This window comes from Tinamus guttatus, unplaced genomic scaffold (genome assembly GCF_059628265.1).
Source record: "Tinamus guttatus ecotype Peru unplaced genomic scaffold, ASM5962826v1 Tinamus_guttatus_pri_ptg001671l, whole genome shotgun sequence".
In the NCBI taxonomy this organism is placed as follows: domain Eukaryota; kingdom Metazoa; phylum Chordata; class Aves; order Tinamiformes; family Tinamidae; genus Tinamus; species Tinamus guttatus.
In genome coordinates this window covers 2,636-22,169 of record NW_028290205.1, presented here as the reverse complement: position 1 = coordinate 22,169, position 19,534 = coordinate 2,636, and the positions used below count along the sequence as shown (strand labels likewise).

The following is a 19,534-nucleotide window of genomic DNA, read 5'->3' as shown; positions in this document are numbered from 1 at the left end:
GGCGGGTTGTTGCTGTCAGTCACGGTTGCCATGGTGCCACGGTGTTGTCAGTCAGTCGCGGTTGCCATGGCGTCGCGGTGTTGCTGTCAGTCAGTCGCGGTTGACGTGGTTGACGGTGTTGTCAGTCAGTCGCGGTTGCCATGGTGTCGTGGTGTTGCTGTCAGTCAGTCGCGGTTGACGCGGTTGACGGTGTTGTCAGTCAGTCGCGGTTGACGCGCAGGCGGGTTGTTGCTGTCAGTCAGTCGCGGTTGCCGCGGCGTCGCGGTGTTGCTGTCAGTCGCGGTTGACGCGAAGGCGGGTTGTTGTTGTCAGTCAGTCGCGGTTGCCGCGGTGTTGCGGTGTTGCTGTCAGTCAGTCGCGGTTGCCATGGCGTCGCGGTGTTGCTGTCAGTCAGTCGCGGTTGACGTGCAGGCGGGTTGTTGCTGTCAGTCAGTCGCGGTTGCCGCAGTGTCGCGGTGTTGCTGTCAGTCAGTCGCGGTTGATGGTGTTGTCAGTCAGTCGCGGTTGTCGCGGTGTTGCTGTCAGTCAGTCGCGGTTGACGCGCAGGCGGGTTGTTGCTGTCAGTCAGTCGCGGTTGATGGTGTTGTCAGTCAGTCGCGGTTGACGCGGTTGCCGCGGTGTTGCTGTCAGTCAGTCGCGGTTGACGCGCAGGCGGGTTGTTGTTGTCAGTCAGTCGCGGTTGACGCGCAGGCGGAACGCCACCCGCCCCGCGAAGCGGTCCCGCTCGTCACCATCGCCCAGCCCGGCCGCCTGTAGCCGACACTCCACGTGGTGCTCGAGGCCGCCTGTCGCGTTCAGGAACTGAACGGCCACCACCGGCTGCGTGTAGTTCACCTGGGGGGCGCCCCATAGCGCGCTAAGGGCCCCGGCGTCCGGGAGCGCCCCATAGAGCCCCATAACCCCAAAGGGCCCCATAGAGCCCCATAGAGCCCCCATAACCTCCTAAGGGCCCCATAGAGCCCCATAGAGCCCCATAACCCCACAAGGGCCCCATAGAGCCCCATAGAGCCCCCATAACCTCCTAAGGGCCCAGGCGTCCGGGAGCGCCCCATAGAGCCCCATAACCCCAAAGGGCCCCATAGAGCCCCATAGAGCCCCATAACCCCAAAGGGCCCCATAGAGCCCCATAGACACCCCATAAACCCCTAAGGGCCCAGGCGTCCGGGAGTGCCCCATAGAGCCCCATAACCCGCTAAGGGCCCCATAGAGCCCCATAGAGACCCCATAACCTCCTAAGGGCCCAGGTGTCCGGGAGCACCCCATAGAGCCCCATAACCCCACAAGGGCCCCATAGAGCCCCATAGACACCCCATAACACCCCAAGGGCCCAGGCATCCGGGAGCGCCCCATAGAGCCCCATAACCCCAAAGGGCCCCATAGAGCCCCATAGAGACCCCATAACCCCCCAAGGGCCCCATAGAGCCCCATAGACACCCCATAACCTGCTAAGGGCCCAGGCGTCCGGGAGCGCCCCATAGACACCCCATAACCCCAAAGGGCCCCATAGAGCCCCATAGAGCCCCATAACCCCAAAGGGCCCCATAGAGCCCCATAGAGCCCCCATAACCTGCTAAGGGCCCCATAGAGCCCCATAACCCCACAAGGGCCCCATAGAGCCCCCATAACTCCCTAAGGGCCCCGGCATCCGGGAGTGCCCCATAGAGCCCCCATAACCTGCTAAGGGCCCAGGCGTCTGGGAGCGCCCCATAGAGCCCCATAACCTCCTAAGGGCCCAGGAGTGCCCCATAGACACCCCATAACCCCCTAAGGGCCCCGGCGTCCGGGAACGCCCCATAGAGCCCCATAACCCCCCAAGGGCCCCATAGAGCCCCATAGAGCCCCATAACCCGCTAAGGGCCCCATAGAGCCCCATAGACACCCCATAACCCCATAAGGGCCCAGGCGTCCAGAAGCGCCCCATAGAGCCCCCATAACCCCCCAAGGGCCCCATAGAACCCCATAGAGACCCCATAACCTCCTAAGGGCCCCGGCGTCCAGGAGTGCCCCATAGAGCCCCATAACCCCCCAAGGGCCCCATAGAGCCCCATAGACACCCCATAACCCCCTAAGGGCCCAGGAGCACCCCATAGAGCCCCCATAACCCCATAAGGGGCCCAGGCGTCCGGGTCCCCCCATCCCCCCGAAGGGGCCCAGGCGTCCGGGTCCCCCCACCCCACATAAGGGGCCCAGGCGTCCGGGGGCTCACGTGGGCGCGCTTGCCGTAGTAGGGGAAGTACATGAGGTCGATGGAGCCGTTGGGGGGGTAGAGGGCCAGGGGGCCCAGGCGGGCGGCCGCCTCCTCCTGCTGCGACCCCGAAACGGCCCGAAATGACCCGAAACGGCCCGAAACGACCCGAAATACCCCGAAACACCCCCGAAACCACCCAAAACGACCCGAAATACCCCCGAAACCACCCAAAACCACCCGAAATACCCCCGAAACCACCCGAAATACCCCTGAAACCACCCAAAATACCCCCGAAACGACCCGAAATACCCCCGAAATGACCCGAAACCACCCGAAATACCCCCGAAATGACCCGAAATATCCCCGAAACGGCCCGAAACACCCCCGAAATGACCTGAAACCACCCGAAATACCCCCGAAACGACCCGAAATACCCCCGAAACCACCCGAAATACCCCCGAAACCACCCAAAATGATGCAAAATACCCCCGAAACCACCCAAAATACCCCCGAAACCACCGAAACACCCCCGAAACCGCCCGAAATACCCCCGAAACGGCCCGAAATACCCCCGAAACCACCCAAAACCACCCGAAATACCCCCGAAACGACCCGAAATACCCCCGAAATGACCTGAAACCACCCGAAATACCCCCGAAATGACCCGAAATACCCCCAAAACGGCCCAAAACACCCCCGAAACAACCCAAAATACCCCTGAAACCACCCGAAATACCCCCGAAACCACCCAAAATGATGCAAAATACACCCGAAACCACCCGAAATACCCCCGAAACCACCGAAACACCCCCGAAACCACCTGAAATGACCCGAATTATCCCCGAAATGACCCGAAATACCCCCAAAGCGACCCGAAATACCCCCGAAAACACCCGAAATACCCCCAAAACCACCGGAAACGACCCGAAATACACCCGAAACGACCCAAAATACACCCGAAATGACCCCAAATACCCCTGAAACAACCCAAAATACCCCCGAAACCACCTGAAACAACCCAAAATACCCCCAAAACTACCCGAAATACCCCCGAAACCACCCGAAACACCCCCGAAACGACCCAAAACGACCCAAAATACCCCCGAAACCACCCGAAATGACCCCAGATACCCCCGAAACAACGTCAAACACCCCTGGAACGACCCAAAATACCCCCAAATACCCTCAAAAGGACCAGAAACACCCCGAAAATGACCCAGAATACCCCTGAAATGACCCAAAATACTCCCAAAACAACCCAAAATACCTCAAAAATGACCCAAAACGACCCGAAATACCACCAAAATGACCCGAAATGACCCGAAACACCCCCAAAATGACCCCAGATACCCCCAAAATAGCCCCAAATACCCCCTGAAGGACTCTGGATACCCCCAAATATCCCCAAAAGGAACCAAAATACCCCCAAAATGACCCAAAATAACTCCAAAAAGAACCAAAATACCCCCGAATACTCCCAAAACGACCCAAAATACCCCCCAAACGACCCAAAATACCCCCAAAATGACCCCGGATACCCCTAAAACGACCCCCGATGCCCCCAAATTGGCCCCAAATACCCCTGAAAGGAACCAAAATACCCCCGAACGGACCCAAAATACACCCAAAATGACCCCAAATACCCCCAAAAGGACGCAAATACCCCCCAAATGACCCAAAATACCCTTAAAAGGACCCCCGACATCCCCGAAATGACCCCAGATACCCCCAAAAGGACCCAAATACCCCCCAAATGGCCCCAAATACCCCCAAAAGGGCCCACATACCCTTAAAGGGACCCCTGGTACCCCCAAAATACCCCCAAATACCCCTCAAAAGTACCCTAGATACCCCAAAACAGCCCCAGATACCCCCGAAAGGACCCCAAAATACCCCTCAAATGACCCCAAATACCCCCCAAAAGTACCCTAGATACCCCCAAAACAACCCCAAATACCCCCAAAAGGACCCAAATACCCCTCAAATGACCCCAAAACACCCCAAAATGACCCCCAAATGCCCCGGTGTCCCCTGTGTCCCCAGGCCAGTCCCGTTCTGCTCCCAATGTCCCCAGTCCATCCCAGTTTATCCCAGTTTATCCCAGTTTATCCCGGTTTATCCCAGTCCATCCCAGTTTATCCCAGCCCATCCTGGTCCCTCCAGTTTATCCCAGTCCATCTTGGCCCATCCCAATCCATCCCAGTTCATCCCAGTCCATCCCAGTTTGTCCCAGTTTATCCCAGTCCATCCCAGTTTATCCCAACCCATCCTGGTCCCTCCAGTTTATCCCAGTCCATCTTGGCCCATCCCAATCCATCCCAGTTCATCCCAGTTCATCCCAGTTTATCCCAGCCCATCCCAGTTTATCCCAATCCATCCCCATTTATCCCAACCCATCCTGGTCCCTCCAGTTTATCCCAGTCCATCCCAGTTCATCCCAATCCATCCCAGTTTATCCCAGTCCATCCCAGTTCATCCCAATCCATCCCAGTTCATCCCAGTTCATCCCAGTTTATCCCAATCCATCCCAGTTTATCCCAACCCATCCTGGTCCCTCCAGTTTATCCCAGTCCATCTCGGCCCATCCCAATCCATCCCAGTTCATCCCAGTTCATCCCAGTTCATCTTAGTCCATCCCGGTTTATCCCAGTCCATCCCGTCCCATCCTGGTTTATCCCAGTCTATCCCAGCCCATTCCTGTTTATCCCGGCCCATCCTGGTCCATCCCATCCTGGTTTATCCCAGTCTGTCCTGGTTTATCCCAATCTATCCCAGCCCATCTCAGTTTATCCCATCTCATCTTGGCTCATCCCAGTCCATCCCAGTTTGTCCCAGTTTATCCCAATCCATCCCAGTTTATCCCAGCCCATCCTGGTCCCTCCAGTTTATCCCAGTCCATCTTGGCCCATCCCAATCCATCCCAGTTCATCCCAGTTTATCCCAGCCCATCCCATCTTATCCCAATTATCCCAGTCTATCCTGGCCCATCCCAGTTTATCCCAGCCCATCCTAGTTCATCTTAGTCCATCCCGGTTTATCCCAGTCCATCCCGTCCCATCCTGGTTTATCCCAGTCTATCCCGGCCCATTCCTGTTTATCCCGGCCCATCCTGGTCCATCCCATCCTGGTTTATCCCAGTCTATCCCGGTTTATCCCAATCTATCCCAGCCCATCTCAGTTTATCCCATCTCATCTTGGCTCATCCCAGTCCATCCCAGTTCATCCCGGTTTATCCCAGTCCATCCCAGTTTATCCCAGCCCATCCTGGTCCCTCCAGTTTATCCCAGTCCATCTTGGCCCATCCCAGTTCATCCCAGTCCATCCCAGTTCATCCCAGTTCATCCCAGTTTATCCCAGCCCATCCCAGTTTATCCCAATCCATCCCAGTTTATCCCAGCCCATCCTGGTCCCTCCAGTTTATCCCAGTCCATCCCAATCCATCCCAGCCCATCCCAGTTTATCCCAATTATCCCAGTCTATCCTGGCCCATCCCAGTTTATCCCAGTCCATCCCAGTTCATCTTAGTCCATCCCAGTCCATCCTGTCCCATCCTGGTTTATCCCAGTCTATCCCGGCCCATTCCTGTTTATCCCGGCCCATCCTGGTCCATGCCATCCTGGTTTATCCCAGTCTGTCCCGGTTTATCCCAATCTATCCCAGCCCATCTCAGTTTATCCCATCTCATCTTGGCTCATCCCAGTCCATCCCAGTTTGTCCCAGTTTATCCCAGTTTATCCCGGTTTATCCCAATCCATCCCAGTTTATCCCAACCCATCCTGGTCCCTCCAGTTTATCCCAGTCCATCTCGGCCCATCCCAGTTCATCCCAGTTCATCCCAGTTTATCCCAGCCCATCCCAGTTCATCTTAGTCCATCCCGGTTTATCCCAGTCCATCCCGTCCCATCCTCGTTTATCCCAGTCTATCACGGCCCATTCCTGTTTATCCCGGCCCATCCTGGTTTATCCCAGTCTAACACGGTCCATTCCCATTTATCCTGGCCCATCCTCGTCTATCCCATCCCATCCCATCCTGGTTTATCCCAGTCCATCCTGGTTTATCCTGGTCTATCCCAGTCTATTCCAGTCTATCCCGGTTTAGCCCGGTCTATCCTAGTTTATCCCAGCCCATCCTGATCTATCCCGGGCTATCCCAGTCTATCCCAGTTTATCCCAGTCTATTCCAGTCCATCCTGGTCTATCCCAGTTTATCCCGGTCTATCCTAGTTTATCCCAACCCATCCCAGTCTATTCCAGTTTATCCTGGTCTATCCCGGCCCATCCCGGTTTATCCCGGCCCATCTCGGTCTATCCCAGTTTATCCCAGTCTATCCCAGTCTATCCCGGTTTATCCTGGTCTATCCCAGTTTATCCCAGCCCATCCCGGTCTATCCCAGTCTATCCAGGCCCATCCCGGTATATCCCAGTCTATCCCGGTTTATCCCAGCCCATCCCAGTCTATCCCGGCCCATCCCGGTATATCCTGGTCTATCCCGGTTTATCCCGCTCTATCCCGGTCCATCCCGGTTTATCCCAGCCCATCCCGGTCTATCCCAGTTTATCCCAGCCCATCCCAGCCCATCCCGGTATATCCTGGTCTATCCCGGTTTATCCCGCTCTATCCCGGCCCATCCCGGTTTATCCCTGCCCATCCCGGTCTATCCCAGTTTATCCCAGCCCATCCCGGCCCATCCCGGTCTATCCCAGTCTATCCCAGCCTATCCCGGTCTATCCCAGTCTATCCCAGTTTATCCCAGTTTATCCCAGTCTATCCCGGTTTATCCCGCTCTATCCCGGTTTATCCCGCTCCTTACACTGGCTTCCGTCTCTCCCTGGGCCCCAGGGCCGCGCAGCAGAAAGAGACACAGAGACAGGGACATGGGGACACGTTGGGGACATGTGGGGACAGTGGGGACACGTGGGGACATGTGGGGACATGGGGACACGTGGGGACGTGGGGACACGTGGGGACATGTGGGGACACGTGGGGACATGTGGGGACAGTGGGGACATGTGGGGACATGTGGGGACACGTGGGGACACGTGGGGACATGGGGACACTGCCACGATGGGGGATGTGACAGGTTGGGGACATGGCAGGGACATGGGGACACGTGGGGACACGTGGGGACATGTGGGGACATGTGGGGACAGTGGGGACACGTGGGGACACGTGGGGACATGGGGACATGTGGGGACATGTGGGGACATGGGGACACTGCCACGATGGGGGATGTGACAGGTTGGGGACATGGGGGGACATGGGGACACAGCGAGGACATGGCAGGTTGGGGACATGGGGGGGACATGGGGACATGGCAGGGACATGGGGACACATGGGGACAGTGGGGACACTGCCACGGCGGGGGACATGGTGGGGACGCAGGGACACAGCAGGGACATGGGGACATGGCAGGTTGGGGACACAGAGGGGACATGGGGACACAGCAGGGACATGGGGACAGCGGGGACACATGGGGACAGCGGGGACACTGCCACAATGGGGGACACAGGGACATGGGGACACAGGGGGATGTGGCAGGTTGGGGACATGGGGATTGGGGGGGACGCGGCAGCCCCCCCCCAGGGTCCCCAAACATGTCCCCAAATGTCACCCTGGGGGAGCCCAAATGTGTCCCAGGGACCCCGATGTCACCGGGGGGGAGGGGACACCCCGATGTCACCCTGGGGGGGGGGACACCCCAATGTCACCCTAGGGGGGACACCCCAATGTCACTGTAGGGGGGAGGGGACACTCCGATGTCACCCTGGGGGAGGGGACACCCCGATGTCACCGTAGGGGGGAGGGGACACCCCAATGTCACCCTGGGGGAGGGGACACCCCGATGTCACCCTGGGGGGAGGGGACACCCCGATGTCACCGTAGGGGGGGGGACACCCCGATGTCACCGTAGGGGGGAGGGGACACCCCGATGTCACCATGGGGGAGGAGGGGACACCCCGATGTCACTGTAGGGGGGAGGGGACACCCCGATGTCACCCTAGGGGGGACACCCCGATGTCACCCTGGGGGGAGGGGACACCCCGATGTCACCGTAGGGGGGACACCCCGATGTCACCGTAGGGGGGAGGGACACCCCGATGTCACCGTAGGGGGGAGGGGACACCCCGATGTCACCCTGGGGGGGGGACACCCCGATGTCACCGTAGGGGGGACACCCTGATGTCACCCTGGGGGGGAGGGGACACCCCGATGTCACCCTAGGGGGGACACCCCAATGTCACCGTAGGGGGGAGGGGACACCCCGATGATACCCTAGGGGGGAGGGGACACCCCAATGTCACCCTAGGGGAGGGGACACCCCGATGTCACCCCTTACCGGGTCACCTTTGGTCTGGGGCCGCTTGGGGGGGAGAGACAGAGAGTTAGTGACAAAGGGACATTGAGGGGGGGACAGGGGACACAGAGGGGGACAACCGGACATGGGGGTGACACGTGGACAGGGGACACCAGGACATGGGGGTGACACGTGGACATGGGGGGACAGGGGACACAAGGGGACATCTGGACTTGGGGGTGACACATGGACAGGGGACACCGGGACAGGGTGACACATGGAAATGGGGGGACAGGGACACATGGACACGATGGGGACAGGGGACACAGAGGAGGACAAGTGGACACGGGGGTGACACATGGACACGAGGGGACACAGAGGGGGACAAGTGGACACGGGGGTGACACATGGACAGGGGACACCAGGACATGGGGGTGACACGTGGACAGGGGACACCGGGACATGGGGGTGACACATGGACACGATGGGGACAGGGGACACATGGACACGAGGGGACACAGGGGGACATCTAGACATGGGGGTGACACATGGACAGGGGACACCTGGACACGGGGGTGACACAGGGACATGGGGGGACAGGGACACATGGACACAAGGGGGACAGGGGACACAGGGGGACACCTGGACATGGGGGTGACACGTGGACATGGGGGGACAGGGGACACAGATGGGGACAACTGGACACGGGGGTGACACATGGACAGGGGACACCTGGACATGGGGGTGACGTGGAAATAGGGGGGACAGGGACACATGGACACGAGGGGGACAGGGGACACAGAGAGGGACACCTGGACATGGGGGTGACACATGGACACGATGGGGACAGGGGACACAAGGGGACATCTGGACTAGGGGTGACACGTGGACAGGGGACACCGGGACATGGGGGTGACACATGGACACGATGGGGACAGGGGACACAAGGGGACATCTGGACTTGGGGTGACACATGGACATGAGGGGACAAGGGACACAGAGGGGGACACCTGGACATGGGGGTGACACAGGGACATGGGGGGACAGGGACACATGGACACGATGGGGACAGGGGACACAGAGGAAGACAAGTGGACATGGGGGTGACACATGGACAGGGGACACCAGGACATGGGGGTGACACATGGCAATGGGGGGACAGGGACACATGGACACAAGGGGGACAGGGGACACAGAGAGGGACACCTGGACATGGGGGTGACACGTGGACATGGGGGGACAGGGGACACAAGGGGACATCTGGACTTGGGGTGACACATGGACATGAGGGGACAAGGGACACAGGGGGACACCTGGACATGGGGGTGACACATGGACAGGGGACACCTGGACATGGGGGTGACACGTGGACATGGAGCGACAGGGGACACAGAGGGGGACAAGTGGACACGGGGGTGACACGTGGACAGGGGACACCGGGACAGGGGGGTGACACATGGACACGAGGGGACAGGGGACACAGAGGGGGGACACCTGGACATGGGGGTGACACGTGGACACGAGGGGACAAGGGACACATGGACACGAGGGGACACAGGGGGACATCTAGACATGGGGGTGACACATGGACAGGGGACACCTGAACATGGGGGTGACACAGGGACATGGGGCGACAGGGGACACAGAGGGGGACACCCAAACACATGGGGACACCCGGACACATGGGGACACCCGGACAGTGGAGGGGACACACGGACACGGGGGAGGGGACACGAATGGGCACATGGGGGTGACATGTGGCCAGGGGGGTGACACAGGGACACAGGGGGTGACAAGGGGACACAGGGGGTGACACGAGGGGTGACAAGGGGACACGGGGACGGCGCTGTCACCTTGGCCGCACAGACCACGTTGATGCTCTTGTTCTGCCCCGGGAAGTAGTTGATGACCTGGGGGAGGTGACAGAGGTGACACCGGAGCCACCCGGGGTCCCCAATGTCACCCATGTCCCCAGGGTGCCCAATGTCACCCATGTCCCCAATGTCCCCATGTCCCCAATGTCCCCCATTCCCCCTAATGCCCCATCCCCCCGATGTCCCCATGTCCTCGATGTCCTCAATGTCCCTCAATGTCCCCCATTGTCCCCATGTCCCCCATTCCCTCCCATGTCCCCAATGTCCCCAATGTCCCCATTTCCCCACAATGTCCCCATGTCTCCCTATGTCCCCATTCCCCCTGATGTCCCCAATGTCCCCAATGTCCCCAATATCCCCGATGTCCTCCATTCCCCCCAGTGTCCCCATTCCCCACAATGTCCCCAGTGTCCCCATTCCCTCCACTGTCCCCAACGCCCCCAATGTCCCCATTCCCCTAATGTCCCCGATGTCCCCATTGTCCCCCCATTCCCCCCAATGTCCCCAACGTCCCCATGCCCCCAGTGTCCCCAATGTCCCCATGTCCCCAATGCCCCCAGTGTCCCCAATGTCCCCAATGTCCCCATTCCCCCGATGTCCCCAATGTCCCCATGTCCCCAATGTCCCCATCCCCCCCGATGTCCCTGATGTCCCCATCCCCCCCGATGTCCCCAATGTCCCCCATGTCCCCCAATGTCCCCATTCCCCCCAATGTCCCCATGTCCCCAATGTCCCCGATGTCCCCAATGTCCCCATGTCCCCAATACCCTGTTGAGCTTCAGCAGCACGCAGGGCTGCCCGGCCCCATGTCCCCCATGTCCCCCAATGTCCCCATGTCCCCCAATGTCCCCAATGTCCCCGATGTCCCCGATGTCCCCATTCCCCCCATTCCCCCCGATGTCCCCAGTGTCCCCAATGTCCCCATTGTCCCCGATGTCCCCATTGTCCCCATTGTCCCCAATACCCTGTTGAGCTTCAGCAGCATGCAGGGCTGCCCGGTGCCATGTCCCCCATGTCCCCCAATGTCCCCAATGTCCCCATGTCCCCCAATGTCCCCATGTCCCCATGTCCCCATGTCCCTCATACCCTGTTGAGCTTCAGCAGCATGTAGGGCTGCCTGGCCCCGTGTCCCCCATGTTCCCCAATGTCCCCATGTCCCCATTTCCCCCCAATGTTCCCAATGTCCCCATTGTCCTCATTGTCCCCAATGTCCCCAATGTCCCCCATTCCCCCCATCCCTCCCAATGTCCCCAGTGTCCCCAGTGTCCCCAATGTCCCCAATGTCCCCGATGCCCCCATTCCCCCCAATGTCCCCATGTCCCCCAATGTCCCCGATGTCCCCATTGTCCCCCATTCCCCCCAATGCCCCCAATGTCCCCAATGCCCCCATTCCCCCCAAAGTCCCCAGTGTCCCCAATGTCCCCAATGTCCCCAACGTCCCCAACGCCCCCAATGCCCCCGATGTCCCCATTGTCCCCATTGTCCCCAATACCCTGTTGAGCTTCAGCAGCACGCAGGGCTGCCCGGCCCCATGTCCCCCATTCCCCCCTATGTCCCCATTGTCCCCCAATGTCCCCATTGTCCCCAATGTCCCCATGTCCCCAATGTCCCCAATGTCCCCAATGTCCCCATTCCCCCCAATGTCCCCATGTCCCCAATGCCCCCAGTGTCCCCAATGTCCCCAATGTCCCCATTCCCCCCGATGTCCGCAATGTCCCCATTGTCCCCAATGTCCCCATGTCCCCAATGTCCCCAATGTCCCCAATGTCCCCATTCCCCCCATTCCCCCCAATGTCCCCAATGTCCCCGATGCCCCCATTCCCCCCAATGTCCCCATTGTCCCCAATGTCCCCAATGTCCCCATTGTCCCCAATACCCTGTTGAGCTTCAGCAGCACGCAGGGCTGCCTGGCCCCGTGTCCCCCATGTTCCCCAATGTCCCCATGTCCCCCATGTTCCCCAATGTCCCCATGTCCCCATTTCCCCCCAATGTCCCCAATGTCCCCATTGTCCTCATTGTCCCCAATGTCCCCCATGTCCCCCAATGTCCCCAATGTCCCCCATGTCCCCAATGTCCCCCATGTCCCCCAATGTCCCCATTCCCCCCAATGTCCCCATGTCCCCAATGTCCCCGATGTCCCCATTGTCCCCCATTCCCCCCAATGCCCCCAATGTCCCCAATGCCCCCATTCCCCCCAAAGTCCCCAGTGTCCCCAATGTCCCCAATGTCCCCAATGCCTCCAGTGTCCCCAATGTCCCCAACGTCCCCAACGTCCCCAACGCCCCCAATGCCCCCGATGTCCCCAATGTCCCCATTGTCCCCAACGTCCCCATTGTCCCCAATACCCTGTTCAGTTTCAGCAGCACGCAGGGCTGCCCGGTCCCGTATCCGAAGGTGGCATCGGGGACACCGAGGCCAGCGCAGGGTCCCAGCGCGGAGCGGGGGAAGCGGCAGGCGCGCTTGGGGACGTTGGGGACACCCTCGTCCGGCTGCTCGTGGTAGCGCCCGGGGGGACACGCGGCGTTGCGGGCGGCCTGCACGCTGTCGTTGTAGGCTGGGGGGACATTGGGGACATTGGGGACACTGGGGACATTGGGGACGTTGGGGACGTTGGGGACATTGGGGGCATTGGGGACATGGGGACATTGGGGACATGGGGACATTGGGGACATTGGGGACACAGGGACATTGTGGGGAATGGGGGTGTTGGGGACATTGGGGACATTGGGGACGTTGGGGACATTGGGGGCGTTGGGGACGTTGGGGGCATTGGGGACATTGGGGGGAATGGGGACATTGGGGACATTGGGGACATTGGGGGCGTTGGGGACATTGGGGACATGGGGACACGCGGCGTTGCGGGCGGCCTGCACGCTGTCGTTGTAGGCTGGGGGGACATGGGGACATTGGGGACACTGGGGACATTGGGGACACTGGGGGCATTGGAGGCATTGGGGGCGTTGGGGGCGTTGGGGACATTGGGGACATTGGGGGTGTTGGGGACATGGGGACACGCGGTGTTGCGGGTGGCCTGCACGCTGTCGTTGTAGGCTGGGGGGACATGGGGACATTGGGGACATTGGGGGCATTGGGGGCATTGGGGACGTTGGGGACACTGGGGGCGTTGGGGACATTGGGGGCATTGGGGACATTGGGGGCATTGGGGACATTGGGGACATCGGGGACATTGGGGGCCTTGGGGACATTGGGGACATTGGGGACATTGGGGACACTGGGGACATTGGGGGCGTTGAGGACATTGGGGGTGTTGGGGACATTGGGGACACGCGGCGTTGCGGGCGGCCTGGACACTGTCGTTGTAGGCTGGGGGGACATTGGGGACATTGGGGACGTTGGGGACATTGGGGGCATTGGGGACATTGGGGACATTGAGGACATTGGGGACATTGGGGGTGTTGGGGACATGGGGACACGCGGCGTTGCGGGCAGCCTGCACGCTGTCGTTGTAGGCTGGGGGGACATTGGGGACACTGGGGACATTGGGGGCATTGGGGGCATTGGGGACACTGAGGGTGTTGGGGACATTGGGGACATTGGGGACACTGGGGACATGGGGACATTGGGGACATTGGGGGTGTTGGGGACATGGGGACACGCGGCGTTGCGGGCGGCCTGCACGCTGTCATTGTAGGCTGTGGGGGGACGTTGGGGACACTGGGGACATTGGGGACATTGGGGGCGTTGGGGACGTTGGGGGCGTTGGGGGCGTTGGGGAGAATGGGGACATTGGGGACATTGGGGACACTGGGGACATTGGGGGGAATGGGGGTGTTGGGGGCATTGGGGACATTGGGGACACTGGGGACATTGGGGGGAATGGGGGGAATGGGGACACTGGGGGCATTGGGGGCGTTGGGGGGAATGGGGACACTGGGGACATTGGGGACACTGGGGACATTGGGGACATGGGGACACGCGGCGTTGCGGGCGGCCTGCACGCTGTTGTTGTAGGCTGTGGGGACATTGGGGACGTTGGGGACATTGGGGGCGTTGGGGGCGTTGGGGACATCGGGGACATTGGGGACATTGGGGACATTGGGGACATTGGGGACATGGGGACACGCGGCGTTGCGTGCGGCCTGGACACTGTCGTTGTAGGCTGTGGGGGGGACATTGGGGACATTGGGGACATTGGGGGGAATGGGGACATTGGGGACATTGGGGACATTGGGGGCGTTGGGGACATTGGGGACATTGGGGGCATTGGGGGCATTGGGGACATTGGGGACATTGGGACAGGCCGTTGCGGGTCCCTGGACGCTGTTGTTGGCTGCGTGGGGACACAGGGCTGGCGCATCCCAGGGTTTCCCGGTGTATCCGGGTGTATCCCGGGGTATCCCGGTGTATCTGGGTGTATCCGGGGGTATCCCGGCACATCCCGCTGGATCCCGGCACTCCCGCTCCAGGAAGTCCCCGTCCCAGCCCATCCCGGTGTATCCGAGTGTATCCCGGTGTGTCCTGGTGTATCCTGGTGTATCCGGGTGTATCCCAGCCCCATCCTGGTGTATTCGGGTGTATCCCGGTGCATCCCGGTGTATCCCGGCGCATGCCAGTGTATCCCAGCCCCATCCCGGTGCATCCCGGTGCATCCTGGTGTTTCTGGGTGTATCCCGGTGTATCCTGGTGTATCTGGGCGCATCCCGGCGCACTCACGCTCCAGGAAACCCCCGTCCCAGCCCATCCCGGTGCATCCAGGTGTATCCGGGTGTATCCCAGCCCCATCCCGGTGCATCCCGATGCATCCCGGTGTATCCCAGCCCCATCCTGGTGTATCGCGGTGTATCTGGGTGTATCCCAGCCCCATCCCGGTGCATCCCGGTGTATCCCAGCCCCATCCTGGTGTATCCCGGTGCATCCCAGTGCATCCCGGTGTATCCCGGTGTATCCCAGCCCCATCCCGGTGCATCCCGGTGCATCCGGGTGTATCCCGGTGCATCCCGGTGTATCCCAGCCCCATCCCGGTGTATCCAGGTGTATCCCAGCCCCATCCCGGTGCATCCCGGTGCATCCCGGTGTATCCTGTTGTATCCGGGCGCATCCCGGCGCACTCACGCTCCAGGAAACCCCCGTCCCAGCCCATCCCGGTGCATCCAGGTGTATCCGGGTGTATCCCAGCCCCATCCCGGTGCATCCCGGTGCATCCCGGTGTATCCCAGCCCCATCCTGGTGCATCCCAGTGTATCCCAGCCCCATCCGGGTGCATCCCGGTGCATCCCGGTGTATCCGGGTGTATCCCAGCCCCATCCCGGTGTATCCCGGTATATCCGAGCCCCATCCCGGCGCATCCCGGTGTATCCCAGCCCCATCCCGGTGTATCCGGGTGTATCCCGGTGTATCTCAGCCCCATCCCGGTGTATCCCAGCCCCATCCCGGTGCATCCCGGTGCATCCCGGTGTATCCCAGCCCCATCCCGGTGTATCCCAGGTGTATCCAGGTGTATCCCAGCCCCATCCCGGTGTATCCGGGTGTATCCCGGTGCATCCCGGTGTATCCCGGCGCATCCCGGTGTATCCCAGCCCCATCCCGGTGTATCCTGGTGTATCCCGGCGCATCCCGGTGTATCCCAGGTGTATCCAGGTGTATCCCAGCCCCATCCCGGTGCATCCCAGCCCCATCCCGGTGTATCCTGGTGCATCCCGGTGCATCCCGGTGTATCCCGGCGCATCCCGGTGTATCCGGGTGTATCCCGGTGTATCCCAGGTGTATCCAGGTGCATCCCAGCCCCATCCCAGTGTATCCCGGTGTATCCCAGCTCCATCCCAGTGTATCCCGGTGTATCCCAGCCCCATCCCGGTGTATCCCAGCCCCATCCCGGTGTATCCCGGTGCATCCCAGCCCCATCCCGGCGCATCCCGGTGTATCCCAGCCCCATCCCGGTGCATCCCGGTGTATCCGGGTGTATCCCAGCTCCATCCCGGTGCCTCCCAGCCCCATCCCGGTGTATCCCAGCCCCATCCCGGTGTATCCCAGCCCCATCCCGGTGTATCCAGGTGTATCCCGGCGCATCCCGGCGCATCCCGGTGCACTCACGCTCCAGGAACTCGTGCAGCAGCCGCACGTAGGGCAGCCAGGTCTCGGCCGCGCTCACGTTGAACGACACGTCCAGGGTGTCCGTGCGCGGGCGGATCATCATCCCTGCGGATACGGGGGACAGGGGGACATGGGGACACGGGGGGATGTGGGGACATGGAGGGACATGGGGGACATGGGGGGACATGGGGGGACACGGGGACATGGGGGGACATGGGGGGACGTGGGGGGACATGGGAGGACATGGGAGGACATGGGGACATGGGGGGACACGGGGGGACATGGGGACATGGGGGGATGTGGGGACAGAAGGGACATGGAGGACATGGGGACATGGGGACATGAGGGGACATGAGGGGACACGAGGGGACATGGGGACATGGGGGGACGTGGGGGGATGTGGAGACATGGAGGGACATGGGGGATATGGGGGACATGGAGGGACATGGGGGGACACAGGGGGACACGGGGGGACATGGGGGGACACGGGGGGACATGGGGGGACATGGGGGACATGGGGGGATATGGAGAGACAGGGAGAAATGGGGACATGGGGAATATGGGGAGACATGGTGGGAATGGAGGGACATGGGGGGACATGGGGGGACATGGGGGGACACGGGGGGACACGGGGGGACATGGGGACATGGGGGACATGGGGGACATGGGGGACATGGGGACACGGTGGGACATGGGGGGATGTGGGGGGACATGGGGACATGGGGACATGAGGGGACACGGGGGGACATGGGGACATGGGGGGACGTGGGGGGATGTGGAGACATGGAGGGACATGGGGGATATGGGGACACGGGGGGACATGGGGACACAGACGCGGGTCACACGGGGGGGCCGGGCCTGGGCCAGGAGCCGCCCTCGAACAAACCCCCCCACACCCCCCATGGGGCCCCCCAGGAACCCCCAACATGGGGACACCCCCCCCCCATGGGGACACCCCCTGACAGGGACATCCCCACAAGGGGACACCCCCCATGGGGACACCCTCCAATGGGGACACCCCCCCCCACGGGGACACCCCAACATGGGGACACCCCCCATGGGGACACCCCCCCCACGGGGACCCCCCCCCATGGGGACACCCCCCCCCCATGGGGACACCCCCCCCCTTGGGGACATCCCCCCAATGGGGACAACCCCCCTCCACGGGGACACCCCCTGCACAGGGTGCAATGGGAACCTTGTGCAAGGGCATCCCCGTGCAAAGGGGACATTTGTGCAATGGGGACAGTGTGCAATGGGGACCCTGGTGCAACGAGACCCTGGTGCAAAAGGGACACTTGTGCAAGGGGCCCCCTGTGCAATGGGACCCCCGTGCAAGGGGGATCCTCGTGCAAGGAGGACCCTGGTGCAATGGGATCCCTGTGCAAAGGGGACCCTTGTGCAAGGGGGACCCCCATGCAATGGGACCCTGGTGCAATGGGACCCTGGTGCAAGGGGGACACTTGTGCAAGGGGGACCCGCGTGCAATGGGACCCCCGTGCAAGGGGGACCTCCGTGCAAAGGGGACACTAGTGCAATGAGGACCCTCGTGCAAAGGGGACCCCCGTGCAAAGAGAACACTGGTGCAAAGGGGACCCTGGTGCAATGGGACCCCCGTGCAAAGAGGATCCTTGTGCAAGGGGAACCCCCGTGCAAAGGGGACACTTGTGCCATGGGGACCCTTGTGCAAAGGGGACACTTGTGCAATGGGGACCCTCATGCAAAGAGGATCCTTGTGCAATGGGGATTCTTGTGCAATGGGGACAGTTGTGCAATGGGACCCTCGTGCAACGGGACTCCCGTGCAAAGGGGACAGTTGTGCAAGGGGGACCCTGGTGCAAAGAGGACCCTGGTGCAATGGGACCCCCGTGCAAGGAGGACACTTGTGCAAAGGGGACCCCCGTGCAATGGGACCCCCGTGTAATGGGACCCTGGTGCAATGGGACCCTGGTGCAAAGGGGACACTTGTGCAAAGAGGATCCTTGTGCAATGGGACCCTGGTGCAAGGAGAACAGTTGTGCAATGGGTCCCTCGTGCAAAGGGGACACTTGTGCAATGGGACCCCCGTGCAATGGGGACCCTTGTGCAATGGGGACCCCCGTGCAAAGGGGGACCCTGGTGCAATGCGGACCCTCATGCAAAGGGGGCCCCCGTGCAATGGGGACCCTGGTGCAAAGGGGACAGTTGTGCAAAAAGGATCCTTGTGCAATGGGACCCCCGTGCAATGGGGACCCTGGTGCAAGGGGACCCCCATGCAAAGAGGATCCCCGTGCAAAGGGGACACTCGTGCAATGGGGACCCTCGTGCAAAGCCCCCCCCTTGCAAAGCCCCCCCCCCGTGCGCGGCCCCCCCGCACCCACCGGGCGTGCGCAGCCGGTCCTGGTACTTGGGCACGTGGGGGTCGACGCTGTGGAGCAGGGCCCACATGGTGAGCGCGAAGAGCCCCCCGAGGAGGCCGTAGAACAGCAGGTAGAACAGCAGGATGAGCCCTGGGGGGGCGCGGGGGGGCGTCGGGACCCGCCGGATCGGAACCGGCGCCCCCGAAAACCCCCGGGGGGGCAAAACCGGCCCGAAAACCCCCCCGGAGGGACCAGAACTGCCCCCAGCGCCCCCGGAAACCCCCAGAGGGGCAAAAACCGGCCCAAAAACCCCGGGGAGGGCAAAAACTGCCCCTGGAGGGACCGAAACTGCCCCAAAAACCCCCCGGAGGGACCAGAACTGCCCCCAGCGCCCCCGAAAACCCCCGGGGGGGCAAAAACCGGCCCGAAAACCCCCCGGGGGGGCAAAAACTGCCCCAAAACCCTCCGGAGGGGCAAAAACCGGCCCGAAAACCCCCGGGGGGGGCAAAACTGCCCCCAGAGGGACTGAAACTGCCCCCCAAAACCCCCCGGAGGGACCGAAACTGCCCCAAAAACCCCCCGGAGGGACCAGAACTGCCCCCGGAGGCACAAAACTGCCCCCGGGGGGGCAAAAACCGGCCCCAAAACCCCCTGGAGGGGCAAAAACCGGCCCGAAAACCCCCGGAGGGACCAAAACTGCCCCTGGAGAGACCGAAACTGCCCCCAAAACCCCCAGAGGGACCGAAACTGCCCCCAAAACCCCCCCGGGGGGGCAAAAACCGGCCC

The 19,534-nt window shown here is 61.6% G+C and overlaps 1 protein-coding gene across 1 annotated transcript; it reads right to left on the bottom strand.

Moving 5' to 3' along the window:
- Nucleotides 1-668: 668 nt before the first annotated feature.
- ATP1B2 (ATPase Na+/K+ transporting subunit beta 2) lies at nucleotides 669-18,895 on the bottom strand. Its single transcript, XM_088539431.1, has 6 exons — nucleotides 18,770-18,895; nucleotides 16,410-16,514; nucleotides 12,704-12,912; nucleotides 10,338-10,394; nucleotides 2,207-2,305; nucleotides 669-834 (listed from the first exon to the last, which is right to left on the bottom strand). The coding sequence occupies exons 1-6, from the start codon at nucleotides 18,834-18,836 to the stop codon at nucleotides 670-672; spliced, it is 702 nt and encodes a 233-aa protein (XP_088395557.1). The 5' UTR covers nucleotides 18,837-18,895; the 3' UTR covers nucleotide 669.
- Between the last annotated feature and the right edge of the window lie 639 nt (nucleotides 18,896-19,534).